The 26,932-nt window shown below is 42.5% G+C and overlaps 1 protein-coding gene across 1 annotated transcript in view; it reads left to right on the forward strand.

The window, feature by feature from the left end:
- Positions 1–26,932, forward strand: part of LOC124545859 (probable tubulin polyglutamylase TTLL2) — a 433,526-nt gene that overhangs the window by 384,260 nt on the left and 22,334 nt on the right. The window contains exons 10-11 of the mRNA XM_047124817.1: positions 1,175–1,454; positions 26,521–26,771. Coding sequence (XP_046980773.1) covers positions 1,175–1,454; positions 26,521–26,771 — 531 coding nt within the window. The remainder of the gene's footprint in view (positions 1–1,174; positions 1,455–26,520; positions 26,772–26,932) is intronic.

Genomic DNA, 26,932 nt, shown 5'->3' on the forward strand with positions numbered 1-26,932 from the left:
TGTTACACATTACGACCCTCTTCAACTGTCGGTGGTGTCTGTCAGTCAACAGACGAGGTCGGCCTGTACGCTTTTGCGCTGTACGTGTCCCTTCACTTTTGCACTTCACTATCACATCGGAAACAGTGGACCTAAGAATGTTTAGGAGTGTGGAAATTTCGCATATGACACAAGTGACACTAAATCACGTGATCACGTTCGAAACCCGTGAGTTCCGCGAAGCGCCCCATTCTGCTCTCTCACGATGTCTAATGACTACTGAGGTAGTTTTGATCACATAGTATACGTGCGTAATGTGGCTCTACTGACAGTCCCTTATCTCTGCCCGTCGTACAAGCTGAAACAACATTCCGAGAAAAAAACATTTTTGGACACACGGAAATGTGTATACAAGGATGCATCATAAACTGATATTATTTCACGTCATCCGGTTCATTTTTAAAGACGTTTTCACGTCATTCACACAAATACCGTTATCACAACTACTACACTTATTCCAAATACTGTCATTATTTAAGACTATAGAACTGAGAAAGTTTTCACATGGGTCCTCCGGTTTTGTATAATTTGAGTAGGATTTCCTTTCGAACGTTACATTTCAATGTTTGTCGCATTGTTCCACACAGATACGTAGATCTTTGGAGCTCCGTTTCAACATTGTTAACAATAATAGTACTGTACTGTTTTAAGCCATTTTTTTATGGCAGCGTCACTAAAGACATTAAAACGAGAAGTGAAAATAGAGATCCTTGTCTGACTTCCTGGTTAAAATTTGTTTAGGTTAATTCACTTTTCAGAGGATGGGTCTTTGTCCTATTTTACATCTACACAATGTACCAGGCTATTTTTACGATCAACGTACTCTTGGAGGCGAGCGTGGCTGTTACTGTACAACGCTCATCATAGGCATGTGGTGTGACAGGATGGGCAGAACGGGTGCTCACGAGTGTTCGTGGGCGGCCTGTGTTGCCGAGCGGTTCTAGGCGCTTCCTTCTGGAACCGCGCGACCGCTTTGGTCGCAGGTTCGAATCCTGCCTCGGGCATGGATGTGTTTGATGTCCTTAGGTTAGTTAGTTTTAAGTAGTTCTAAGTTTGAGAGGACTGATGACCTCAGAAGTTAAGTCCCATTGTGCTCAGAGCCATTTGAACCATCTGAACGAGTGTTCGTCTGCAGGTGGAAGCGGCGCCACCTGCTGGTGAGGGAGTCATCGGCCGGCGTCGGCGGCCCGCGGGCGCGCAAGAAGAGCGCGGGGGCGTCGCCGTCCCCCGGTGCGCTGGCGGCAGGTGCGGGGGCGGTTGCCGGCCGCAAGGCGCACATTGGACGCGCCTGCACGCCGCCCCCGCGAACCGCCTCCGGCCACGCGCTGCTCGTCGGCGGCCCCGACTGCACCTCAGAGTTCGGACCCGGAAGCGAGACCTCGGACGACGCCTGGGCATGCTGCTGCTACACCCAGGTACGCCGAGCGCATCTCTTCTCCACGCAGCCCGATACGCGTCTACGTTGTGTTAACACATTCCAGGCAACTTGCGAATTACACAAGGACATTCAAACTCCAGTCCGCCACCCTAGCTGAGTGGACAGCACGCCGGATTTTCATGCCGGGGTGACCGAGTTCGTTTCCTGACAGGATTGGAGATTATCTCCGCTCAAGGACTGAGTGTTTGTGTCGTCTTCATCATCATCATTTCATCCCTATCGACGGGCAAGTCGCCGACGTGGCGTCACCTCAGAAGACTTGCACCCAGCGATAAGGTCTACCCGCCGGGAGGCTTTCGCCAAACGACATTTCATTTTATTTCATTCCGACCCCAGTAGAACTTCACTGCAGTACTGATTTTATGTTTGCACTCCTAAGCCCATCATACTTTTTGCGAAGGATCCCACATTGTACTGGAATAAACTGCGATTCCCCCACACCAAGCCTCCAGTGCCAGGATCATATGCGACAGGAAAGGATGTGAACGCCTCTCTGTATCTGTTTAACACAGTGGTCGTCAAACGGCGGCCCTGGGTCGCATGCAGCCCCAATCAATATTAGTGGGGAACGCTGTTCTCAAACGCATTTTGTACTAACATACAAGTAGCAACCAAAAGCTGAATCCAAAAACGTGTACCAACATTAGGAGCTTCTTGAGAATGTAGTTTCAGTAATAAGTGGGCAGGTTGGATAATTTACGGAGTAAATTGAACACACCCACAAAAATAGGATATCAAAAATTAGACCAGATGAGGTATAAACAATTAAATCAATAATAAATTAATTACACAATGAAATATGCAATCATTATTTTTAGCTCTCTTCAATCCGTTAGACTTTAGTTTAATATTACCATAAAAAATTGAAAGTCCCAGTTACTTATAATTTTATTAAACCTGTCTGGCAAAATAATTTTAAGTTTATCATCGAGCTCCACATAAATTTTCTCCCCATATCAAGTTTTTGATTGGTCACAACCTATAATGTAATACCAGTTATTTACCTCTAGCTCAATAATCTTTTTAAACAAATTAGAATTGCAGGCATTATTTAGGTTTTTGAGCAAAGTATCCATTTATATAGAATAAAATTTTAATAACATTTAAATTTTAATCTTATAAATGTGGCTAATGTATGGGATGAATTTAAATTTGACATTTTTGTCGATACAAATATTAAACCATGAGAGAGACAAACTGAATGTAATATTTGCAACGAATATTTTAAACCATATTTAACTTTAGAACATTTGAGATAGGAGGGAATAGAAAACTCAGATTCTCTGTTTTATGACTGTAAAAGTAATAACAAATCATAATTTTCCTATAAATAATTTACCAAAAAAATACAAAATTACATTCAAGCCTATTCATTATTTTTAAAAGTTTTTCACTCTGTAACCAAAAAGTTAGACATTGGAGAATACAACAAAAGGCAACTAACTAATTTAGTCTATTTCTATAAGGAATGTGGTATGAATTTTTTCTTTGCATTAGAAGACATTGATAAATTATTTAATTTTTAATATCCATAAGTCACTGAATCATAATTTTCTAGGACCACTCTTTTATCATACTGAAATGAGAATTCTTTCTTAGTCTGTTTGTTGAGTAGATTTTTAGTATAATCATCTCTAGTGATCTGGCTGTATTATAGCTGTATCTCTTCCTTCACTTCACTCTTGATTAATGTTATCACAGATTTGCATTCAGCCTTTGGATATTGTTGTAGTTTAAAGTGAATCCCTTTACTTTCATCTCTGTTTTTTATGATTTTTCTCATAATAGTAACTTTTCAGACCGGTTGAACCCCAGTCTGTAATCCAGTTATTTCCTAATTCATCAGTCCATTCACCTAACATACAACCTGTTTCCACAGTATTTTCATCATCATCAATATATACTACAGAATCGGTATCAAAATATACATCAGATTCTAATAGTTTATCTAACATATCTTATAATCTAAGCCAATCATTGTATGTAGTGAAATAAATAAAAATATTTGTAGTTGTATTGTTTTCCGCATAATAATCCGTGCAACTGAGCTTTATTTGAACCATATTGTCATTAAGAAAATTTGTATCTATATTATCTAATCGATCATTGAAGAATATCTCATAAAATCGCTGTAAATTTGTTAAATATTCTGTTTGACTCATATTTTGCCTTCGCCCAAATTTGCCCCATAATTAATTAATATGTATCTTACCAACAGCTCGTTTTCCTAATTATATTTTCAGAAAATCTTACACATAATTTATAAACAGCATAATGCTTTTATTTTTAAAAATCTCAAACTTCATACACATTTAATATTACATATCCTTTTTCTATAGCTTTATTCACTTCATCAGTTGTCCAAGTTCCAATAAAACTTGTTTTGTCATCACTGTGATTGCATTTATCAATTTTTTCTTGAGCACATTTGACACAAAAGGAAACAACAGTTTTTCATTTTTATCGATTTGTATACGTGCAGGCAGAAAAGGGTGGTACTATCCTCAAGGCGCCAATACTTTAGATATTATTAAACCATACAAATTTTCAGAATAATAAATTGGTTTATATATTTTTCTTGGATGTTGTACAGGGTAAAAGTCGTAAAATTGCACAGTAGGATAAAGACTACATACATCAGTGTATTTTATTTTTATGCTAACACTATGAGCTTTAGCTCTTAATTTTATTGTACTCGTATTTGTTTGACCACAATAAAAATCATCTCTTGGATTAAATGGTTCGACAACTTCTGATAACTGTTTCAACTTTTTAGGTTTATTGTACTCTGGTGAGTTAAACAAATCACATTTCCACATCTCTACTAAATTACGTCCATCATTCCATACTTCAGTGCTTCTTGTTAAAATTTTTGATCCATTGTTTCTTTATTTTTATTGTTAACTGTCTCACTTTTAAAACATTTTTTACATCCATGCCAGAAACAACTATGGTATGGATAAACAGTGTTAGTTTATTTATCAAAACCATCTACTTTTGCACCAGCTATTCTTACTTTGCTGCCATTAAGAGCATTCAAGATATTGTTATTGTTTAAACTGTTTAACCAAGCTATGGATTTTTTACCATAACTGTCTTTCTGTTCTTTATCCAATACAGCAATTGTATTTTCAGGTAAATATTTAGATTTGTAAATAGCCATAGAAACTCCAGCAATTGTTAAATAACAGAATGGATCAATAGTAGCTATTTCTAAGAATAGCTTTCTTAATTCTAAACAACCTCTTCTCAAAATATCTACATCAGAATTACAGTATTCAACAATTTCTTTCTTCGTATTGAACACATTTCTTTAACTCTTGAGCTGTGCCATTTAAGAAATGTTTCTCTAACTTTTGGCTTCATAGTGTCAACAAAATAATATTGAGTATCTGGAATAGGTCCTACGTAATTTTCGTTTTCTTGTGTTTTGAACAAATGATGGAAGTCTCCTTTCTTAAATTCTTTCAAATCAAATGTTTTTGGACAACTATTAAGAGGATCTTGTATAAAATTACTGTATCTATAATTTTTAAGCCTAACTGTTTGGTCTCCAATAACATCTGTTTTGTTCCTTGTAGATGGTATATGACTTTATTTTATTTTCAGCACAGTACTTCAAAATGAAATGGGAATTTAGGATAGTGAGCTATGAATGTGAGAACTGTTTTTTTTTTCAGATATTAGACAACTACATAATTATTCTCTTCTCTTAAATTTATAAACAGTGTCTCCATTAAAACTGTGAAGAATTATGAGATTCATAATATGTGTACCAGTTCCTTGTTGAGCTTCATTATCAAACCACATGTATCTTTCTGTATAGGTATAATCCACTCTCTTAGGGAATCCATCTTCGCAGCATTTAAACTGTTTACCAGCAACTATTTTATTTCATTCAAACCACTGGTAAACATAAAAATCTTTGAATTCTCCATTAACATAGCAACCTTCTTTATTACAATTTGGGCAACCTTGCACTTCTAAATTCCTCAACAAATTTTCTTTCCAATTTTCACTCCTTGTTTACAATTCCTGTATATTTTAAAGCCAAACTTATATTCTTTCACTCTCAAACAAATCTTTTTACAGCTTTTACATTTATCAACTGTATTACAAACTTCTTGCTGATTTTTTAAGCATTCTTCATTATAACAGTGTCTATTACACTTTTCACAGTATATCTTACTTTCCATAGTTTCATGTTCTGAACCCTTGCCTGGTATACAGATTTTTCTTTCTATTTTGCAATTGTGTTTATCTTTGATGTTATATGGGTTATTACAGTTATCACAGAAATATGATGATCCTAAAAAAGCAGTCATACTGTTAATTACATCGAAATGGTTGTGATCTTTATACAGATAAATCCTTATCTCTTTCTCAGGACCACTATAGATAACTGAATTGAAGTTCCCTGCACATGGAACATTTATTTGGATATCCAACAATTCTTCACTATTTTAATGTCATATAGAGTAAACCCTTCTTCGTTGTATTCAGCCAACTGCTTACATGATATGTCAGTTAACTCGTTTTATAATTTGTATTTATCTCGTTCTCTAAGTTTCTTAATCTCATCTGCAATTAGTTCTCTGCCCAAAATATTAGGGACTGATTACCATAGCAGTCTGGTCCCCTTAATCCACCAAACCAACCAACCAACCCAAAATATTATTTGTATGGTATTTTAATGCAACTATTACTGCTCTAGGACAGCAGAGATTATCATCAGTTTTAATTCTTGTATTGCATCTCTTAGGCTTTTTGTTTTCTGCTAGATTTTTTTTTGCCTCTACCACCTTGGCCTCTAAGAACTGCTATCATCTGAATATTACATGAGGTATCTGCTATATCAATAGTCTCATTAGATGTTAATATATCCCTGATGTTATTGCACAAAACTTGACAGATTGTCGAGTATTATTAGGTACTTTCCATCTTGTGGAAATTGGATAAAACATTTTTGGATTGTTGGTTGTTATATTCAACATATCTCCTTTCCTGAAATTAGTTCTCTTTCTAGCTACATCTACCATAGAACTGAGTGCTTTCAATATATAATCTGTTTTATCACTGATAGTAATTAGTTTGGAAATATTGACATCATTAAAAAGATTTAGTAGTCAATAGACCATGCTTCAAATTTTTCATTAAATCTCGATCTAATTTCTTTAATCCCAAATAAATAGTTTATTACTGAATGGATAAATCTGATCCAGTCTCACTATTTTTTCTTGTCTCAGTGGTTGAGATTTTTCAATAACATCATCATCAAATCTGTAAAAATAATTCATATTAGGTGCTCGGTTTGGCCTTGATCTAGCTTTTTGTAATAATCCTGGATGAAAATGAAAAATTCAAAATAGTTATGGAATGTGAGAGAAGAGATCATTAAAAACAACAACAGTTTTTCCAATTTTAAAAAATAAGCTACATGACTAGATAACAATATTTTCAAAAGGTGGGCATAAAATATTTCCCCCTCCTCCCCCCTTGGTATCGCAAAGTATGCATCCATGCTCATGCAACTGCTAAACAGACTCGAATAATACCTGTCACCCTCCTTCGTGTTCGATGCTCCATTAGAGAAAACACTAATGCTACAATCGCAGAAATGGTTTATGGCTCGCCCATTAGGTTGCCAAGTGACTTTTTTTCAAGAGTATGCCACAAAAAGGGATGCAGAGTTACTTTAATTTGCGTGACAACTGGAACAGTACATGAATCGTCTGAAACCTGTACAATATGCCGACAAAGCAAAGGAAACACCATTCTTGCACAAGGACAACAGCAACTCAACACATGTGTTTATAAGGGCTGACCGAGTGAAGAAGGCATTAGAACCTCCATATGAAGGCCTATACGAAATAACTGAGAGGACCCCAAACTTTTTTAACTTAACGTGAAAGACCAGGAAAATAATATCTCCATTGATCAGTTTAAACCCGCGTACGTGATGAATGAGAACGATAATCACTCTGAGGACACTCCAGTTGAACCGCCAGTCCAGGACCAAAAAACAGACTCTACAGAGGCTGAAAGATCAAGAATAACAACAAGATCTGGTTGTGAAATTTGATTTCCAGCAATATTACTCGAAGTACATAACTGACTATGCTACGGACAAGTGTTTGATGTGGGAACATGACAAATTACTACTTTGATTTGTATGTGTTTGTAAAATGTTTGCTGTGAGAATGTTGCCATAACAGGATTTTGTTTCTTTGTTTATTTGCAACATATTCCATTACAGCTTTTTGAAGTACTACATGTATGTTTTTTTGTGTAGTGTACTGTAACGTTTGTGTTGTATAAAGATGATGATGAGAGAAGGGAGAGAGTGAAACCGGTGCCAGCACATAGCCTACTCCTCGCGAATATCACCAATGGGGCCGCCAAGATTAAAGTCCTCATCTGACGAACGGATAACCGTCAACAGTGTCACATGCCTCCGACACTGCGGAGAGGTTTGGTATTTAAACCAGGACATTGACACAAAGTCTGGTGATCAGGAGCTTTACACTACCACCCCTCCTTCCCTTGCCAGCAAAATACTGGCATCGAAAATTTTTTACACCACCACGCTTCGAATCGGCTTACCTCTGGGCGTAAAAGCGTTATTATTCTTTGGAATATAACAAAAAAAGAAGTTTGTTACTCTACGGTTATTGTAAATAAGGTTCGTTGTGTGCGCGATAAGAAAATAAAGTCCAAGTTAAATTAAGCCCTTAATAGAGTGCAACAAGACCTATGGAAGAGATCGTCTCTGTTTGAACCCTGTGTTTTTAGTGAACAGATAGTGTTCCACAATCTTTATTGATTCGATCACGTGTGATGTAAGCGACAATTAACTCAGCGCCTAAACTCTCGAGAAATTAAAGATTTGAAGGAGTAGTGATAGAGATCGCGCATGTCAGCTCCGTCGTTCTATGCGAAGACACGTCAAAAGAGACAGACAAACCGCAATGTCTTCCTTAGCCAATGACGTCATGGGGATGCAGGGAGGGTGGGTGCAGACTTTCGCGCCGCTATTTCTCATTCAACGAGCTCCTCAGTTGATATCACGAGGTTGAATGAACCCTTCCCAGTCCTTTACCAATGAAACATCCCTGGCAGTACCAGGAAATGAACCCGGGCCCTCTGCATGGCAGTTAGCCATGTCGACCACTCACTTCGGAGGCGGATGTGTCTGCACGGGTCTTTCCGTTATCGCATTGCTCCTTCCTTTCTGTCCACTCAGTGAAAGCATCGCATGACAAAATTACTCAAGAAAAGGGGATTGTAACGAGCTCTGGCAAGAATAGGCAGCATTAGGCATCTTCAAAGGCACGCAGACAAGCAGCGCTAATAAAATTAAATGTGTCGTATACTATTAGCAACAAGGAACATGAACTTAAGAAGTCTGTTACAGATAGCTTTGTGACGAAGTTATAAGAAGCGGTAATTTCTTCAAACCACAATGCAATAGTAAGGGGCATTATGAAGATGTAGAGAACATACAATTCAAACTCCGTTTTCATAGTAAACTGCGCTATTTCTACCATAACCCAAAGCAGTCTGTCCCATCTCATTCCACTTCACAGAACCTTCACCTAGTTTCACCGTCGTTACAACACACTCGAATAATTGCCGTTACACAGATATTTCCCAGGTACGATCACGCCCATGTACAATGGCCTACTGGACCACTAAATGTCTTCTTCAGCTGCTGCATAAACTACTGAAATGTTTGTTGACACCATTATAAGTATATTTCTGGACTCGTTCTAGTGATCAGTGGCTCCTAGAAAGCAGGACGATATTTGCATCCATGTCTCTAGTCCACAAGGCATCATATGGTATATGACGGAGGGAACGTGGCTACATACCGATATCATTATATCGTTTCTTTCTGATCCTCTGGTAGATGGCACGCAGGAAGGAAGACTGTCAGTGCCCTTCTGGATGAGTCCCAAATTCTCTAATCTCATCGTCATGGTCATTAAGTGAGAAATATGAGGCTCAAAGCAGTCATTTTTCTCGGCTTGTTTTATAAAGTAGACTCTCAGGATTTTGTGTATGAGGTGTGGCACATTTCTTGCTCCCTCTTTCACTGTACTTTGTTGAGTAATTTTGCCACACCCTCCGCTGTTTAAGTAAAACTCTTCACCCTCCGCTATTTAAATAAAAACTTTTTTTAAGTATTTTCTACCGCTTTCGATAAACAACCTTAGTTGTCGGCCGGAGTGGCCGTGCGGTTCTAGGCGCTGCAGTCTGGAGCCGAGCGACTGGTACGATCGCAGGTTCGAATCCTGCGTCGGGCATGGATGTGTGTGATGTCCTTAGGTTACTTAGGTTTAATTAGTTCTAAGTTCTAGGCGACTGATGACCTCAGAAGTTAAGTGGCATAGTGCTCAGAGCCAAGCCAGCCAAACAACCCTGGTAAAGTTTTCAGACGGACGAACAGTACTTAACAATTGTTCTAACGGTTCTCTTTTTAGAAACGATAAACCGGAGTGTAGCACCTGGTTTCCGCATGGCTAGACTTCTGTAGTCGTTCGACCTCAGGTCGTTCCCGAGGGATACTTCTATGTACTTGCCACTTGTGACTGATTTCAGTGTCTAATGGTTGATAGCGTAGTTAAACGATAAGGGATCTCATCTCCTGCTTACACTTATTTATGTTTAAGAGTCAGCTATCAGTCTCTCGTCTAATCGCACATCTGCAAGTGTCTGCATTGCGTAACACGTTCCTGACGATGTCACCATCTTCGTCACGGTAGCACACACCCAGCCTATCACGTCTCATCCCGCAGGTCTCCCAGTGATAATTTTGTGTACCTTAGGTGTAACGGAAGTGATTTGCAGTAAATACACTCCCTGACAAAAAAGTGAAGCACCCAGAACACATGGTCGGAAGTCAGTGTAATTTCGTACACGTAGACACCGCCGGCCAGAGTGGCCGAGCGGTTCTAGGCGCCTCAGTCTGGAACAGCGCGACCGCTACAGTCGCAGGTTCGAATCCTGCCTCGGGCATGGATGTGTGTGATGTCCTTAGGTTAGTTAGGTTTAAGTAGTTCTAAGTTCTAGGGGACTGATGACCTCAGATGTTAAGTCCCATAGTTCTCAGAGCCATTTGAACCATTTTTGAACGTAGACACCATCGGCGGGAGTAGTATATTTTTACCGGTCGTAGCTCACTTGGCTCGGTCCTGACTCACCCCAGGAACTACCCAAGTTATCCAGGATCAGTAAAAATATACTATTGCAATACACATTTTTAGATATTTATATTTTAAAAAACGCCTATTTGAGTATAAATTACTTCGAAAAATTAATAAAAATGTATAATTTTATTTATCACCTTTATCTATTATAAAATAATCACTTTTTCATACAAAAGGTGAACGTAAAAAAGTAAATTTAATATTTTTTTTATAAAAAGGGCACGTGAGAAAAAGTTTTAATTCATTCTCACAAAGAATATATTAAAAATATTTACTGACTCTCCAGTTCAGTGTACTTTATTATTTAACTGCACAAATTAATGTAAATAAAAAATTCATCCCCAGAAAGACAAAAACCTTCGGCGCCATACGAAGGAAACCTGGAGGGCTTTTTCTTGATGTTTACTCTACTTGATTCCACGATATTAGGCAGTTGTACCAGTTTCTTCGGCTCTTCAGTATATGTAAACAAACACAATACAGCGCTGCGGTCGGCAACACCTACAAGAGACATTAAGTGTCTGACGCAGCTGGTAGACCGGTCACTACTGCTACTATGGCAGGTTATCAAGACTTAAGTTTGAAAGTGGTCTTATAGTCGGCACACGAGCGATGAAGTGGGGATTTTCCCTTGTGACCATTTCACGAGTGTACCGTGAATATCAGGAATCCGGTAAAACATCAAATCTCTGACATCGCTGCTGCCGGAAAAAGATCCTACAGGAACGGGACCAACGTCGACTGAAGAGAATCGTTCAACGTGATAGAAGTGTAACTCTTCTGAAAATTGCTGCAGATATCAATGCTGGGCCATCAACAAGTGTCAGCGAGCGAACCATCCAACGAAACATCATCGATATGGGGTTTCGAAGCCGAAGGCCCAATCGTGTACTCTTGATGGTTGCAAGATTCAAAGCTTTACACCTCGGCTGTGCCCGCCAACATCGACATTGGACTGTTGATGAATGGAAACATGTTGCCTGGTCTCACGAGTCTTATTTCAAATTGTATCGAGCTGATGCACGTTCTCGGGTATGGAGAACATGTCAACAGGGGGCTGTTCAAGCTGGTGGAGCCTCTGCAATGGTGTGGGGCGCGTGCAGTTGGAGCGATATGTGACCCATGATACGTCTAGATACGACTCTGACAGGCGAAACGAATGTTCGAATGTGTGTGAAGTCCTATGGGACCAAACTGCTGAGGTCATCGGTCCCTGGTATTACTCACTACTTAAAGTAACTGAAACTAACTTATGCTAAGAACTACACATTCACCCATGCCCGACGGAGGACTCGAACCTCCGGCGGGAGGGGCCGCGCAGTCCGTGATATGGCGCCTCAAACCGCTCGGCCACTCCGCGTGGCACAGGCGAAACGTACGTAATCATCCTGTCTGATCACCCGCATCCATTCATGTCCATTGTGCATTCCGACAGACTCGGGCAATTCCAGCAGCACAACGCAACACCCCATACGTTCAGAATTGCTACAGAGTGGCTCCAGGAACACTCTTCTGAGTTTAAACACATCCGCTGGTCAGAAAACTCTCCAGGCATAAACACTATTGAGCATATCTGGTACGCCTTGCAATGTACTGTTCAGAAGACATATCCACCCCCTCGTACTCTTATGGATTTATGGACAGCCCTGCCGGATTCATGGTATCATTTTCCTCCAGCACTACTTCAAACATTAGTCGAGTCAATACCACGTCGTGTTGTGGCACTTCTGCGTTCTCGCTGGGGCCCTACACGATATTAGGCAGGTGTACCAGTTTCTTTGGCTCTTCAGTCTATATCTGTATTTGAATACGCATGCCTATTGATCACGATGAGAATTCTTGTCGGCGAACTTCACCTTAGCTTCCTTCCACAACCGTTTAATTTCTTGCTGGCTTGGTTGAAATGGCTCTGAGCACTATGGGACTTAACTTCTGAGGTCATCAGTCCCCTAGAACTTAGAACTACTTAAACCTAACGAACCTAAGGACATCACACACATCCATGCCCGAGGCAGGATTCGAACCTGCTACCGTAGCGGTCGCGCGGTTTCAGACTGTAGCGCCTAGAACCGCTCGGCCACCCCGGCCGGCTGCTGGCATGTGTGTTTCGACCTATTGGCATACCGCGTAACATTCGTATTGTAAGAGTTTTGATACTAATTCATGTTTAACACAATAACATTATCTCTATATGCGTAGCGGAATATCACGGCGTCCTCACTGACGCGCAATGATTTCGACGGCCGCGGCAGAGAACTTGTGCGGCACTTGTTTCCAATCTGAAAATCCTGGGCATGCACGAATGTATTGTTTGTGCTCTCGATTAATTATGTAGAACAAAATGTTATCCGTTATAATAACGAACATTCTCTGAATTAAGATGTCGACGTGAGATTTGCATTGCCCCTCCCCCCCTTTTTAACTGAGATTTGCTGATATTTTACCGGACCCCTTCCCATTTTGAGCTAACGTAATTAATGGACGTCCCCTTATCAGTTTGTTTGTTTCTTCACTCTGCATATCTGACTAATAGCCTGAAATGACACAGCGTGGCGATTGAGGTTTGTGGATAACTTCGTTCACACGGTGCATATGTTTTCCTATGTGGCGATATGGAACTGAATAGATACCTCTGCGTCTTATTTCAACCTGGGAAATCGTGTGCGGTGTTCGTACGCCTTTTGAGTGAATAGAGAATAGAATGACCTGCGGCGACTACATCCTCGCAGCCTCCGGCGCGGCGCAACGCGGGCCTTGCCTCGAGGTCGAGCCGGGTCGCTCTTGAGGCTCTCTTGTTACGTACTGCGGCCCCACTTGGTAGCTGCTCCCTTGAGAGGTTGTTAGCCAACAAGCTGCCGGGGCCACCGCCTGCGCCGGAGGATAAAATTCTCTCCTGCAGCACCAGAGCAGGCCCGGACTACTCCGAGTGACTGCTAACATTTCGTATTCTCATTTCTCTCTCATTGGGTGCAACTGTGGTCCACAGTAATATATGATAACCATATTTCTCTGCCCTATGATTTTACTACGTGAAACACATTTATAGTTTTCTTAAATGTAGATTAATACCTTTATCAAATTCTACTCTCTGTGAGGCTTATCAGCAGCAGTTGATTTATTTTTCTTTACAATCTGCCAAAAAAATTTTTGTCCATCGTCTCCCACTGAGGAAACTCACCAGCAGTTATTAACTACACTACTGGCCACGAAGATGACGTGCTACAGACGCGAAATTTAACCGACAGGAAGAAGATGCTGTGATATGCAAATGATTAGCTTTTCAGAGCATTCACACAAGGTTGGCGCCGGTGGCGACACCTACAACGTGCTGATATGAGGACAGCTTCCAACCGATTTCTCATACACAAACAGCAGTTGACCGGCGTTCCCTGGTGAAACGTTGTTGTGATGCCTCGTGTAAGGAGGAGAAATGCGTACCATCACGTTTCCGACTTTGATAAAGATCGGATCGTAGCCTATCGCGATTGCGGTTTATCGTATCTACATCTACATTTATACTCCGCAAGCCACCCAACGGTGTGTGGCGGAGGGTACTTTACGTGCCACTGTCATTACCTCCCTTTCCTGTTCCAGTCGCGTATGGTTCGCGGGAAGGACCACTGCCGGAAAGCCTTCGTGCGCGCTCGAATCTCTCTAATTTTACATTCGTCATCTCCTCGGAAGGTATAAGTAGGGGGGAGCGATACATTCGATACCTCATCCAGAAACGCACCCTCTCGAAACCTGGACAGCAAGCTACACCGCAATGCAGAGCGCCTCTCTTGCAGAGTCTGCCACTTGAGTTTGCCAAACCCCTCCGTAACGCTATCACGCTTACCAAATAACCCTGTGACGAAACGCGCCGCTCTTCTTTGGATCTTCTCTATCTCCTCTGTCAACCCGACCTGGTACGGATCCCACACTGATGAGCAATACTCAAGTATAGGTCGAACGAGTGTTTTGTAAGCCACCTCCTTTGTTGATGGAGTACATTTTCTAAGGACTCTCGCAATGAATCTCAACCTGGCACCCGCCTTACCAACAATTAATTTTATATGATCGTTCCAAAAAATGGATCAAATGGCTCTGAGCACTATGGGACTTAACATCTGAGGTCTTCAGTCCCCTAGAACTTAGAACTACTTAAACCTAACTAACCTAAGGACATCACACACACCCATGCCCGAGGCAGGATTCGAACCTGCAACCGCAGCGGTCGCGGGGTTCCAGACTGAAGCGCCTACAACTGCTCGGCCACACTGGCCGGCTGATCGTTCCACTTCAAATCGTTCCGCACGCATACTCCCACATGTTTTACAGAAGTATCTGCTACTAGTGTTTGTTTCGCTATCACATAATCATACAATAAAGGATCCTTCTTTCTATGTATTCGCAATACATTACATTTGTCTATGTTAAGGGTCAGTTACCACTCCCCACACCAAGTGCCCATCCACTGCAGATCTTCCTGCATTTCGCTGCAATTTTCTAATGCTGCAACTTCTCTGTATACTAAAGCATCTTCCGCGAAAAGCCGCATGGAACTTCCGACACTATCTACTAGGTCATTTATATATATTGTGAAAAGCAATGGTCCCATAACACTCCCATGTGGCACGCCAGAGGCTACTTTAACGTCTGTATCGCAACATTCCTGCTCGCGGTGGTCGAGATCCAATGACTGTTAGCCGGATATGGAATCGGTGGGTTCAGGAGGGTAATACGAAACGCCATGCTGGATCCCAACGGCCTCGTATCACTAGCAGTCGAGATGACAGGCATCTTATCCGCATGGCTGTAACGGATCGTGTAGCCACGTCTCGATCCCTGAGTCAACAGATATGGACGTTTGCAAGACAACAACCATCTGAACGAACAGTTCGACTACGTTTGCAGCAGCATGGACTATCAGCTCGGAGACCATGGCGGCGGTTACCCTTGCCGCTGCATCACAGACAGGAGCGCCTGCGATGGTGTACTCGACGACGAACCTGGGTGCACGAATGGCAAAACGTCATTTTTTCAGATGAATCCAGGTTCTGTTTACAGTATCATGATGGTCGCATCCATGTTTGGCGACATCGTGGTGAACGCACATTGTAAGCGTGTATTCGTTATCGCCATACTGGCGCATCACCTGGCGTGATGGTATGGGGTGCCATTGGTTACACGTCTCGGTCACCTCTTGTTCGCACTGACGGCACTTTGAACAATTACATTTCAGATGTGTTACGACCCGTGGCTCTACCATTCATTCGATCCCTGCGAAACCCTACATTTCAGCACGATAATGCACGACCTCATGTTGCAGGTCCTGTACGGGCCTTTCTGGATACAGAAAATGTTCGACTGCTGCTCTGGCCAGCACATTCTCCAGACCTCTCACCAATTGAAAACGTCTGGTCAATGGTGGACGTGCAACGGGCTCGTCACAATACGCCAGTCACTACTCTTGATGAACTGTGGTATCGTGTTGAAGCTTCATGGGCAGCTGTACCTGTAGACGCCATCCAAGCTCTATTTGACCCAATGCCCAGGCGTATCAAGGCCGTTATTATGGCTAGAGGTGGTTGTTCTTGGTACTGATTTCTCTATGCACCCAAATTACGTGAAAATGTAATCACATGTCAGTTCTAGTATAATATATTTGTCCTATGAATACCAGTTTATCATCTGCATTTTTTCTTGGTGTAGCAATTTTAATGGCCAGTAGTGTAAATTACAAGAGGCGTTCAATAAGCAAATGCTACACATTTTTCTCAACCAATTTCGTTTGAGAAATCGCGGAATTTGTTGTGGTACATCGTGGAATATTCCTGCTTCACCTTTCGATTGGTGTCTGCGCTATATGTAACCTTCAAAAGGGCGTTTTTAGCGGAGATGTGTTCCACGCGGAGAGCTGTCATTGAGTTTCTTGTGGCGGAAAACCAGAAATCAAAGATATTTATAGGCGCTTGCAGGAAGTCTGCGGAGACCAGCACTGAAAAAAGCGTAGTGAGTCTTTGGACGGGGCTTATGTCACCATCGCAACAAATTTCCCAAGCCTCGCCGATATCCTGCTTGCCGGCCAACCGCAACACAACTGTGACTCCTGTGATGTTGAAGCCGCACGGAGTGGCCGAGCGCTTCTAGGCGCTTCAGTATGGAACCGCGTGACCGCTACAGTCGCAGGTTCGAATCCCGCCTCGGGCATGCGTGTGTGTGATGTCCTTAGGTTAGTTAGGTTCAAGTAGTACTAAGTTCTAGGGGACTGATGACCTCAGATGTTAAGTCCCATGGTGCTCAGAGCCATTTGTGATGTTGAAACGTGCGGACACTCTCATTCGAGGTGACCGAAGGATCACAATCAAACACCTCTCTGCACAACTGGACATCTGTGTTGGTAGTGCTGACACACTCGTCCACCAATTGGGTCACTCAAATGGGTGTTCCCGCTGGGTTCCTCGCCGCCTAACAGAAGACCATAAAGAGCAACGAAGTCTGTGCGGAAGTTCTTGAACCTTACCAGGCTAATCACGACAGTTTTTTTTTTTCAAACATCGTCACAGGCGATGAAACATGAGTTTTATCACTTCGAATCGGAAACAAAACTGTAATTCATGGAGAGGCGCCATACCACCTCACCTCCTAAGAAAAAGTTCAAGAGCGGTAAAGCATGGCGACGGTCTTCTCGGACTCCAAAGGGATTATCCTGTTTGATGTCTTCACTCACGGTGCAACGACCAACTCTGGAGTGTACTGTGGTACCCTCAGGAAATTGAAGAAACAACATCAGCGTGTTTGTCGCCAAAAAATGCAAACTAACTTCTACTTCTGATAGCAACAAAAGGCCTCGTACGAGTCTGCTCACCCGAGAGGAGCTCACCGAGCGAGATGGCGCAGTGGTTAGCAAACTGGACTCGCATTCGGGAGGACGACGGTTCAATCCCTCGTCCGGCCAGCCTGATTTAGGTTTTCCGTGATTTTCCCTAAATCGCTTCAGGTGAATGCCGGGATGGTATCTTTGAAAGGGCACGGCCGACTTCCTTCCCCGCCCTTCCCTAATCCGATGAGACCGAAGACCTCGCTGTTTGGTCTCTTCCCCCAAACAACCCAACCCAACCCCCGAGAGGAGGTCACAAAACTCCGTTGAACTAATCTTCCTCATTCACCACGCAGTCCGGATTTCACACCTTGCGACTTCCTTCTGTTTTACCCAGTGAATGATGCACTCTGCGGGAAGCACTTCGTGGATGATGGAGAGGTTACTGTTGCTGCAAGGCGTTGGCTCCGACGTCGACCAGTAGAGTGAAACCATGCGGAGATACAGGCCTTTTCACTAGCTTGGTATCAGGTCTCGCACTGAACGGATACAGGGTTTTGTAGCCATGGTGTATTGGAATCCTGAATGAAATGAACCTGCATTCAGAAAAAAATGTGTTGCACTACTTATTGAACACCCCATCGTACAATGTTGCGCTCCCTCTTCTAGCTGTACCTATCGACAGGCCACAAAACTTCGACAGATAGTCATAGGGTTTTAATTACCACCTAGAAACATTTAAATTGCGTTATTAATTTTTTGTTTGAGTGCGGCTACATGTCTGCACTGCTGCTACACACTAAAATCCTTGAGCCACAGTACACTGGTACGCCGCTAAGGAACGCAGCCGATCGGTAAAGTGGAGTATTGTACGATAATTCAATTTCTGCATATGAGGGGAAATAACGCTGCAACAACCTGTGGAAGTGTACGGCAATAATGTATCATCATAGGAGTCGGTGGCAGTGTTCTCAGATCTACTGTATTTGTAAGAAATTTCCCGCATTTTTGAAAAAGTCTCTTGCTCCATTGCTAAAAAGCAAATAAAAGGGCAAATCTCTTGGTTTTATCACATTCGTATCTGTTCCTTCAAAGTAACTTTAATTCTGATTATTGTTGGTACGCCACTTCTTTAACTCTTTATTTACTGAAAAATCAATTAAGTTTTGGGCATTCCTTCTGGGAATTCCTCACCCCAAAGTGTAAGTCAAGTTGCTCTGTGTTTATTCCTCGCACGGATGTTATTTAGAACCACAGTTTATCTGCTTATCATATGTGTCTGGACAACGACAACTCGCCCTACGCCTGACTACGGAAAGCTATTTTAGGGCCCTTACTTTTTCTTGTGTATATCAATGACCCTTCATCAGTAACATTACCAGATGCCAAGTTCGTTTTGTTTGCTGATGATACAAACATAGCAATAAATAGCAAATCACGTGTAGTCACAGAAAGATCGCCTAATGAAATATTTGTGGACATTAATCACTGGTTCCTAGCCAATTCTTTCTCACTAAACTTTGAAAAAACACACTACATGCAGTTCAGAACTTGTACGGGGTGTCTCACGAGTATATGCCTAACATACGATGACAAGCAGATAGAAGAAGTGGACAGTGTTAAATTCTTGGGATTACAGCTTGATAATAAATTCAACTGGGAGGAGCACACCACAGAACTGCTGAAGCGTCTTAACAAATCTCTATTTGCGATGCGAATTGTGTCAGACATAGGGGATATAAAAATGAAAGAGCTGGCATACTATGCTTACTTTCATTCCATAATGTCATATGCGATTATTTTTTGGGGTAATTCATCAAGCCAAGCTAAAGTTTTCCGGGCACAAAAACGTGCAGTAAGAGTGATAGATGGTGTGAATTCAAGAACATCGTGCAGAAGCCTGTTTAAGGAACTAGGGATACTAACTACTGCTTCCCAATATATTTATTCCTTAGTGAAATTTCTCATTAAAAGTATATCACTTTTTCAAACCAACAGCTCAATTCATGGAATCAATACTACAAATAAGAATAATCTTCACAAGGATTTAAAGTCACTTACTCTTCTACAAAAAGGTGTGCATTATTCAGGAACAGACATTTTCAATAACTTGCCAGTAGCCATAAAAAGCTTAAGAGCCAATGAAATTCAGTTTAAGAGAAGCCTAAAGTATTTACTGGTGGCCAACTCCTTCTATTCCATTGATGAGTTTCTCAGTAGAACCAACCGATTTGTGTGTGTGTGTGTGTGTGTGTGTGTGTGTGTTTGTGTGTGTGTGTGTGTGTGTGTGTGTGTGTGTGTGTGCAAATACAATCTAAGTTCTGCACCATTTCAGTGCAGTAATGTGTTCAATGTAAATAAGTATTTAGTAGTTCTATTACATGTTTATTACCGTATAAATAATTTTTTTATTTTAAATTCAGTGCATTAGTGTTTGTAAAATGGTTCTTTAATATGGTGTTCATTTAGAAAAATGACGATCATTCCACTTGGGACCTGTGGAAGGTACATTAGCTTATTTGTTTCAGTTGTAAATATTTGCCATGTGTTATTGTTTTTCTTACATGTTCTGCATCCTGGTGGACCTCTTCACTACGGATCAATTGGAATGAAAGTAAATCTAATCTAATCTAATCTAAAAACAGATTCTTATAGTACAGTGTAACGACTCGTGACCGTCTAAGCTGAAAATAAAATGTCTGTCATTTATTTCCATATGTCAAAATAAGTTTGCAATACCCTTTTGGTAATTCGTTCCAAGAAAGCAAAGCTGTTCACGTGGCATTTGTATTTTCGTGACGTGAGTCCCTAAGACTGAAATGCTTGGAAAGCTAAGTTGTCAAACCGTTCGGTAAGATGTGTCACTTGGTGTCAACTTTCTCTGAATTAGTAGAATGGTGTGAGTGAAGGGTTTGAAAATGTAACTAATGTAACCGCTTATGGCTGTGCATACTGCCAACACTTCACTGTTGGAAGTTAAGGTGCATCAATTCGCTGTTAGTTGTGCTTGGTCTGCAGTTAGTGTGCAAATGTTTGAAATACATCGTTTTCATGAAAGTTAAACGCGGAAATGAGAGAACCTAGAGTTTGGAAAAAAATAAAGAGCGCTCAAAATCACAAAACTGAGTGGAAATTGAAGCTAAATTCAAGTATTGGCTACGACGTAGTGAGAAGAGCGATAATTTTAGATACGTTGTTTGTGAAATCACTGTAGTAGTAATTTCCCAGTTTACTGTAGCATGAATTTTGTATTATATATTACATTTATTAACATATCTATAACAGTGGAGTATTAGCATGGAGAATAGGCTGTCTAGTATCAACTGCTATCTCTTGATTTTTCGAGTGTCTTTCTCCTGATTTCGAGACCGTTGCATATAGCAACACTGGTCGGTGGATAGATGACGCAGACGCTTCTATTGTGCTGTGAATGACGAAGAACGAAGTGGCCGACCATATCTCTGTGAAGACACGGTAATCGTAAGAGATGTGGAGGCCCTGCTGCTCGAATCACGTTTCAGTTTTCGACACCTAGCTCAAGGTTTTCAAAATGGCCAAGGTCGCCACCCACTAGGTTACGTGGCCGCCCACACTCTTTCAAAAAGCACAACGAAGCAAGGCAGAAGCAGAAACCTTGCAGCTGTATCCCGCCAATCCAGATGATTTCTTCAGCCACCTAATCACCATGATGCTGGATGTATCATAACGATCCCACAATAAAGCAGCAAAGCAAGCAGTGGAAACACCACCCCAGGAAATGGCGAAGATTCAAAATCATCAGGAAAGATCATGCAGCTTGCTCTTTGAGACTACGATGGTGTGGTGCTACCGGATTCTGTTCTAAAGGGTCAAACTGTCACCGGAACACACTACCGACATCTCCTGACGAGGTTACGGAGGGGGAGGGGGGGGGGGGGAGCGGTCGAAGAGGGTGTTGTTGCTCCACGACAACGACGCAGCTTATTTAGCACAGGCAACAGTGGTACCGCACTACTTCCTTCCGCTATCACATCTGACTTCGCTCGCCACATTCTCCTGACATTGCACCGGGTGACTTCTTCCTTTTTCCTCGAATGAAGCTAGTCCTTGTTTGGCAGTCATTCCCAGAATAATTGACTTCGAAGTGAAACGTTTTCTGAATAGCCAAAATGCAGACTCCTACGACGGTAATCCCAAAAGTAAGGCCTCCTATTTTTTTATAAGCACATAGACCTGTTTATTTCTACAATGGTTTACATCAGCTTACTGCTTGAACGTTTACCTATTTTTCGTCATAATCACCATTTCTGTCGATGCATTTTTGTAGACGCTGTGGCAGTTTTTGTATACCCATGTCATACCAGCTCGCCGCCATGCTGTTCAGAAAGTTATGAATCTCTTCTTTCATCTCGTCGTTGGAACTGAATCGCTTTCCGGCCAAATGTACTTTTAACCAGTCCAGAAAACTGTCCTGTTCGGCTGCAAGGCGGTGAAGAAATGCATGGGAAGCATCAACTCGTTGCCGCATGTGGTTCTCAGTCAGTATGCGTGGCACCCATCTTGCACACACCTTCCGGTAGGTCAATGTTTCCGTTAAAATTCTGTGAGCGGTGCTTCGGGAAACCTCAGGAACCAACGTGCAGAGATCATCCAGGGTCATCCGCCGATCATCACGCATGCTTTGCTCAACTTTCAACACTGTCTCCTCAGAAATTGACGGTCTCCCGCTCCTTTTTTCGTCGTGAATTTCGGTCCGACCAGCTGCAAACTCTCTACACCACTTACGAACATTTCTGACATCCATACACGACTCACCATACACTTCCGTCAATTGGCGATGGATTTCAATCGACGCAGTGCCCTTTGCGCTCAAATACCGAATAACTGCGCGCAGTTCGCACTTGGCGGTAACATCCAACGGGAGCTCCATTCTCAAAGGCTGCCAAGCCAAAACTGAGCGCCTCAGCGCGGCGTGCTCATGTTTAAACGCAGCGCGTGAAGCACTCTTCATAACAGTGTGACCAACTGCCACACAAACAGAGTTCTGTAGCTATAAAAAAATAAGAGACCTTACTTTTGGGATTACCCTCGTACAACCGAAGTCTCCACCAAGTCGCTCATCGTTGTGAAAAAGTGTCGCATTGAGGAATGACCGTACAGGGTGATTCTTATTACCACTTAAAAACCCCGAAACGACGTAGATGGCACTGAGGTAATTAATTTAATATAAGACACGTGGAATCGCAAATGTCGGGAAATACCCCAAAAATGGATGATAAATGTTGAACATCTGACGTCACAAGGTGACGTACCTCATCGCATGTGCATTGGTTGGGCTAGGGGGTGAAGGGATGATTGAGCGAGGCGATACTTGCATTCGAGCAAACGGCGCCAGTTTCTGACACCTTTTGTAAATGTGATCTGTTGTAAACGTTCAACTTACGTAATTATTGTCCTTACTGTAACCAACTGTTCTTATTTAGTGTTTCTTTCCTTTTGTCTCTTCTTCTTTTGTTTACAGACATTATTTAGGTCATTTACTGGTAACGACAGTAATAATAAATCTTACCTCAATGAAAAGAAAAAATTGTCTGAAGCAACGAAAAGAATACTGCCTGCCAGACGCAAGGCTCGAACCTGAGCTCCAGGCGCGAAAGCCGCACACTTGGGACCAGAGCCACACCGACGTAAAAACTACGGTTGGGATGATCAGGCTCAACTGCTGCACGTGCGGCGACATGCGTCATTTGGTAACGTCATCTGTTCAACATTTCTCATCCACTTTTGGGGTATTTCCCGACATTTGCGCCCCCCAAATGTCTTATATTAAATCTATGTCTCAGCGTCATCTATGTCATCTCGAAGGTTTTTAAACGTTAATAAGAATCGGCCTGTATAGAGGACTGACACCATCACGAAGTTTCATTGTCGCAGTGTGATTTTTCCAAAGTGAAATTAAAACAGTATGGCTCACGCTCATACCTGTGCTTACAAGTGTCAAGACGAACATACAGTTAAAAAATTTCAGTGTAATCTTAATGTATAACAAACTATCCGCAACTGCATATAGTTACACACTGCTCTCAAGACTTACGGACGAGATAGGTAAAGTAACATGCCATATTAACTACTTGGTGGAAATGTATGAAAGTGTGGGAACGTGTTGCCAGAAAGTTAGGCGTCACATGGCATGAGGTAAGTGTAACTACAGCGTCAAATGGGGATGGCCCCATAACACGAGGCAGTTGAAGGAATGGTAAAGACAGTATGTGTCAATCAGAGAGCAGTTATGGAGCTCTGTGGTGGTGTTCTTCATTACAACATGGACCGGTGACATCTGTATGACTTCACACGAGGAAGAATCGTCTGGAAACTGGAAGAAAGACGAAGTGTGACAAGTGTAGCCCAGGTACTGCTCAGAGCACTGTTTCACTTGCTTGAGGAGCGTTCCAGAACACAGACACAGCCGCCCGAAGGAGAGGAGGTGGCCTACCACGCTAAACTACAGCAGCAGATGGCCGCTATTTTCTGCAGCACGCAAGAAGGGAGCCAGGTCACAGAGCAGATGCAGTTTTAACCACATTTAACAGAACTGCAAGGCACACAGTAGTACGCTCCACAGTGGTACGGTGACTGCATAGAGATGGTGTCTTTGTGTGATGAGCAGTACATTATGTTCCATTGACACCTGCACACTGGCAGCACTGTTTGCGATAGTGCCTAGAGCATAGAGACTTGTCCAATGAGTGGGTTACAGCACTTCTCGAATGAGAGCAGCTCAGTTTGAGTAGAGATTCTGGACGCACCTTCATAAGAAGAGAGGTGGGGACACGCAATGCACCCAGGAAGATTGTCGAAAACGATCATTTTGGTGATCCAGCTGTTATGGTGTGTGGAGGCATAATGTCGCATGGATGTACCGACTTCAGAATCCTTAACACGATATACACAACGGTCAACATTATTGTGACACCGTACCACTTCCCCATGTACAACTTTTCATGGGTGCATTAGGTCCTGACTTCATTTTCGCAGATTAGAGTGCAAACAGTGCAGATGGACTGGCCTGCTCGTTCCCCCGACTTAAATCCCATCGATCACGTGTGGGATGCGCTAGGGAAATGTGTTTCGGCACTCCCACGTACAGCAACGACCATCCAGCAATTGTCAGCCGTGCTGATATCTGGAACACCCTACCGCAAGAATTAGCTTCCAACCTTGAGTGAGCACGTTACAGAGCATGCATTGCTGTGCTTGGTGATCACACACCTTATTAATAACCATGTCCTGCCTTTTATAATGCCCAGGAGACTATCATAATCGCGATGAATTCAGTGTAATTATGCTCTTTGAATAAAGGTGTCGTTTCTGTTAGTCTCATAGGTGTTACCTTCTGTACTATATTGCAGTAGTTCTATCTACAAGGTATGTGAGAAATGTAATGAGACTGATTTTTATCTACAAAAGGTTTTTTTTCCATCAACATCACCCCTTCAGAGTAGTTCCGCTTAGCACCTACACACTGGTGGGGCATTGCTCCTGGTCTAGGTAGCAGTGCTGAAAGCTAGTGCCTTTAATATAACGGCCATATTCTTTTGAATGTCCTCCAGAGCCCCAAAATGACGTCCTTTTAAGAAACTTTTCAATTTCGAGAAAAGAAACAACTCAAAGGGCGCAAGTTAGGTGAATAGGGGGTCTGTGGAACGACAGGAATGCCTTTTGAGGTCAAAAATTTCATGACTGACGTGGCCATGTGACATGGGGCGTTGTCATGCTGAAGCATCCACTTCTCTGCACTGTCCAGTCTCACTCGATTCACCTTTTTTTTTCTTTTGAGCCTTTCAAAGACATCTTTGTAAAACACTTGGTTGGCAGTTTCTCCTGGAGAAACAAATTCTTAATGCACGATATCCATACAAACAAAAAAACAAACCAGGATTGTTTTGATCTCTGATTTGATCATTCGAGCTTTTTTCGGTGGATGAGATTCCTCAATGTGCCACTCCTTACTTTGCCGCTTTGTCTCAAGATCGTACTCAAAAATCCAGGATTCACCACCCATTATCACACGACTGAAGTATTTATGGTCATTGGCAGTCCTCTCAAGAAGATTTTTCTTTTCGTTTTCTTCGATTGTTCTTCCATCCAGTTGTGAGATTTGGCACACTTTGGCACAAACCTTTCACATGTGCAAAATTTCGGTTAAAATTTGATGTACATTAAAAATGTTTAACAGGTCAACCATCATCCTCAGTGTTAAACGTCAGTCTCATCTCACAAGAGCACACATATTCTCAGCGTTTCCGTCGGTGTTTGAAGTTGAACGTCTGCCTGAGCGACGTTCGTCTTCAACGTGTTTTTGGCCTTCCAAAAATGATTTCTGCCAGCAAAAAACTTGATCTTCATAGGAAATGTTCCCCATAGACCTGTTAAAACCTTTCAAAGGTCACACTCACGGATTTTCCAAGTTTAACACAAAACTTTATGGCACAACGTTCCTCTAAATTCCGCTGTTCCATTTTCGTAACACACAACAAAAATACAACTACATTGATGGCGCTCTTGAAAATCACATGATGGCTGTACGGAGCTGAAACTGAGACTGAGCATCTGGAAGGGATGAACACACCGGTCTACACAAGCAGAACAACACAGCGTTGCCAGGTCGCTCGTAGTGTTGTCAGTCTCATACTTTTCTCACACACCTCGTATGTACAGTCCAAGTGTTATCGAGCTATGTTACTTGGCAGTGACATATCATGCGAATGTTACTTTCGTCCTTAAAGTTTTGCACGCCAGTGTAGTTAGCCCTTCGCAAAAAAACAGAATGTTTAGTAATCTCGACTCTCAGTACGCGCCTGCAGGTCGTAAACTAGCCCTGTTAAACTTTGGCTTTGCACTCCGTTGCCTCTGTGTGGAAGACAGAGTATTTACTTGGCGGAAGAACATCTGTTTCTCTGGCCTGATAATGTCTTTGGCAGCGTGATAAGTCGTAAATCCCAAGTGCTGCTAGGAGCCTTCATCCAGCGGCCTGCTTGGCACTTACTCCGCAGGGGCTCCGCAGTGGCGGGCGCTGCTACAGCGGTCGTGCGGCGGACCGCGCCGCCTCCGCCGCCTCCACAGCCGCGTCCGCCCCCACCGCCATGTGGGGCAACGGGCGCGACTGGCGGCGGCCGCCCGCCTCCGAGGGCGCGTGGGTGCGCCTCTGCCCGCTGGACGACCGCGCTGCCGCCTCCGCCGCCCCCAGCGCCGCCTCCGCGCCTACCCGCGCCCCTTCTCCTGGCCCGCCATCTGTTGGTGACAGGTATGAGTGCAATTAATCCACATTAGAGAGGCATAAAAACGAGAATTCTATTCTCCAAAATAGAAAGGAATACTTTCGTTTCTAACATGTATTATAATTTAAACTAGTGTTATGGCAAATGGCAACGGCCTTGCCGCATTTGTACACCGGTTCCCGTGACT

The sequence above is a fragment of the Schistocerca americana genome, chromosome 8 (assembly GCF_021461395.2).
Source record: "Schistocerca americana isolate TAMUIC-IGC-003095 chromosome 8, iqSchAmer2.1, whole genome shotgun sequence".
In the NCBI taxonomy this organism is placed as follows: domain Eukaryota; kingdom Metazoa; phylum Arthropoda; class Insecta; order Orthoptera; family Acrididae; genus Schistocerca; species Schistocerca americana.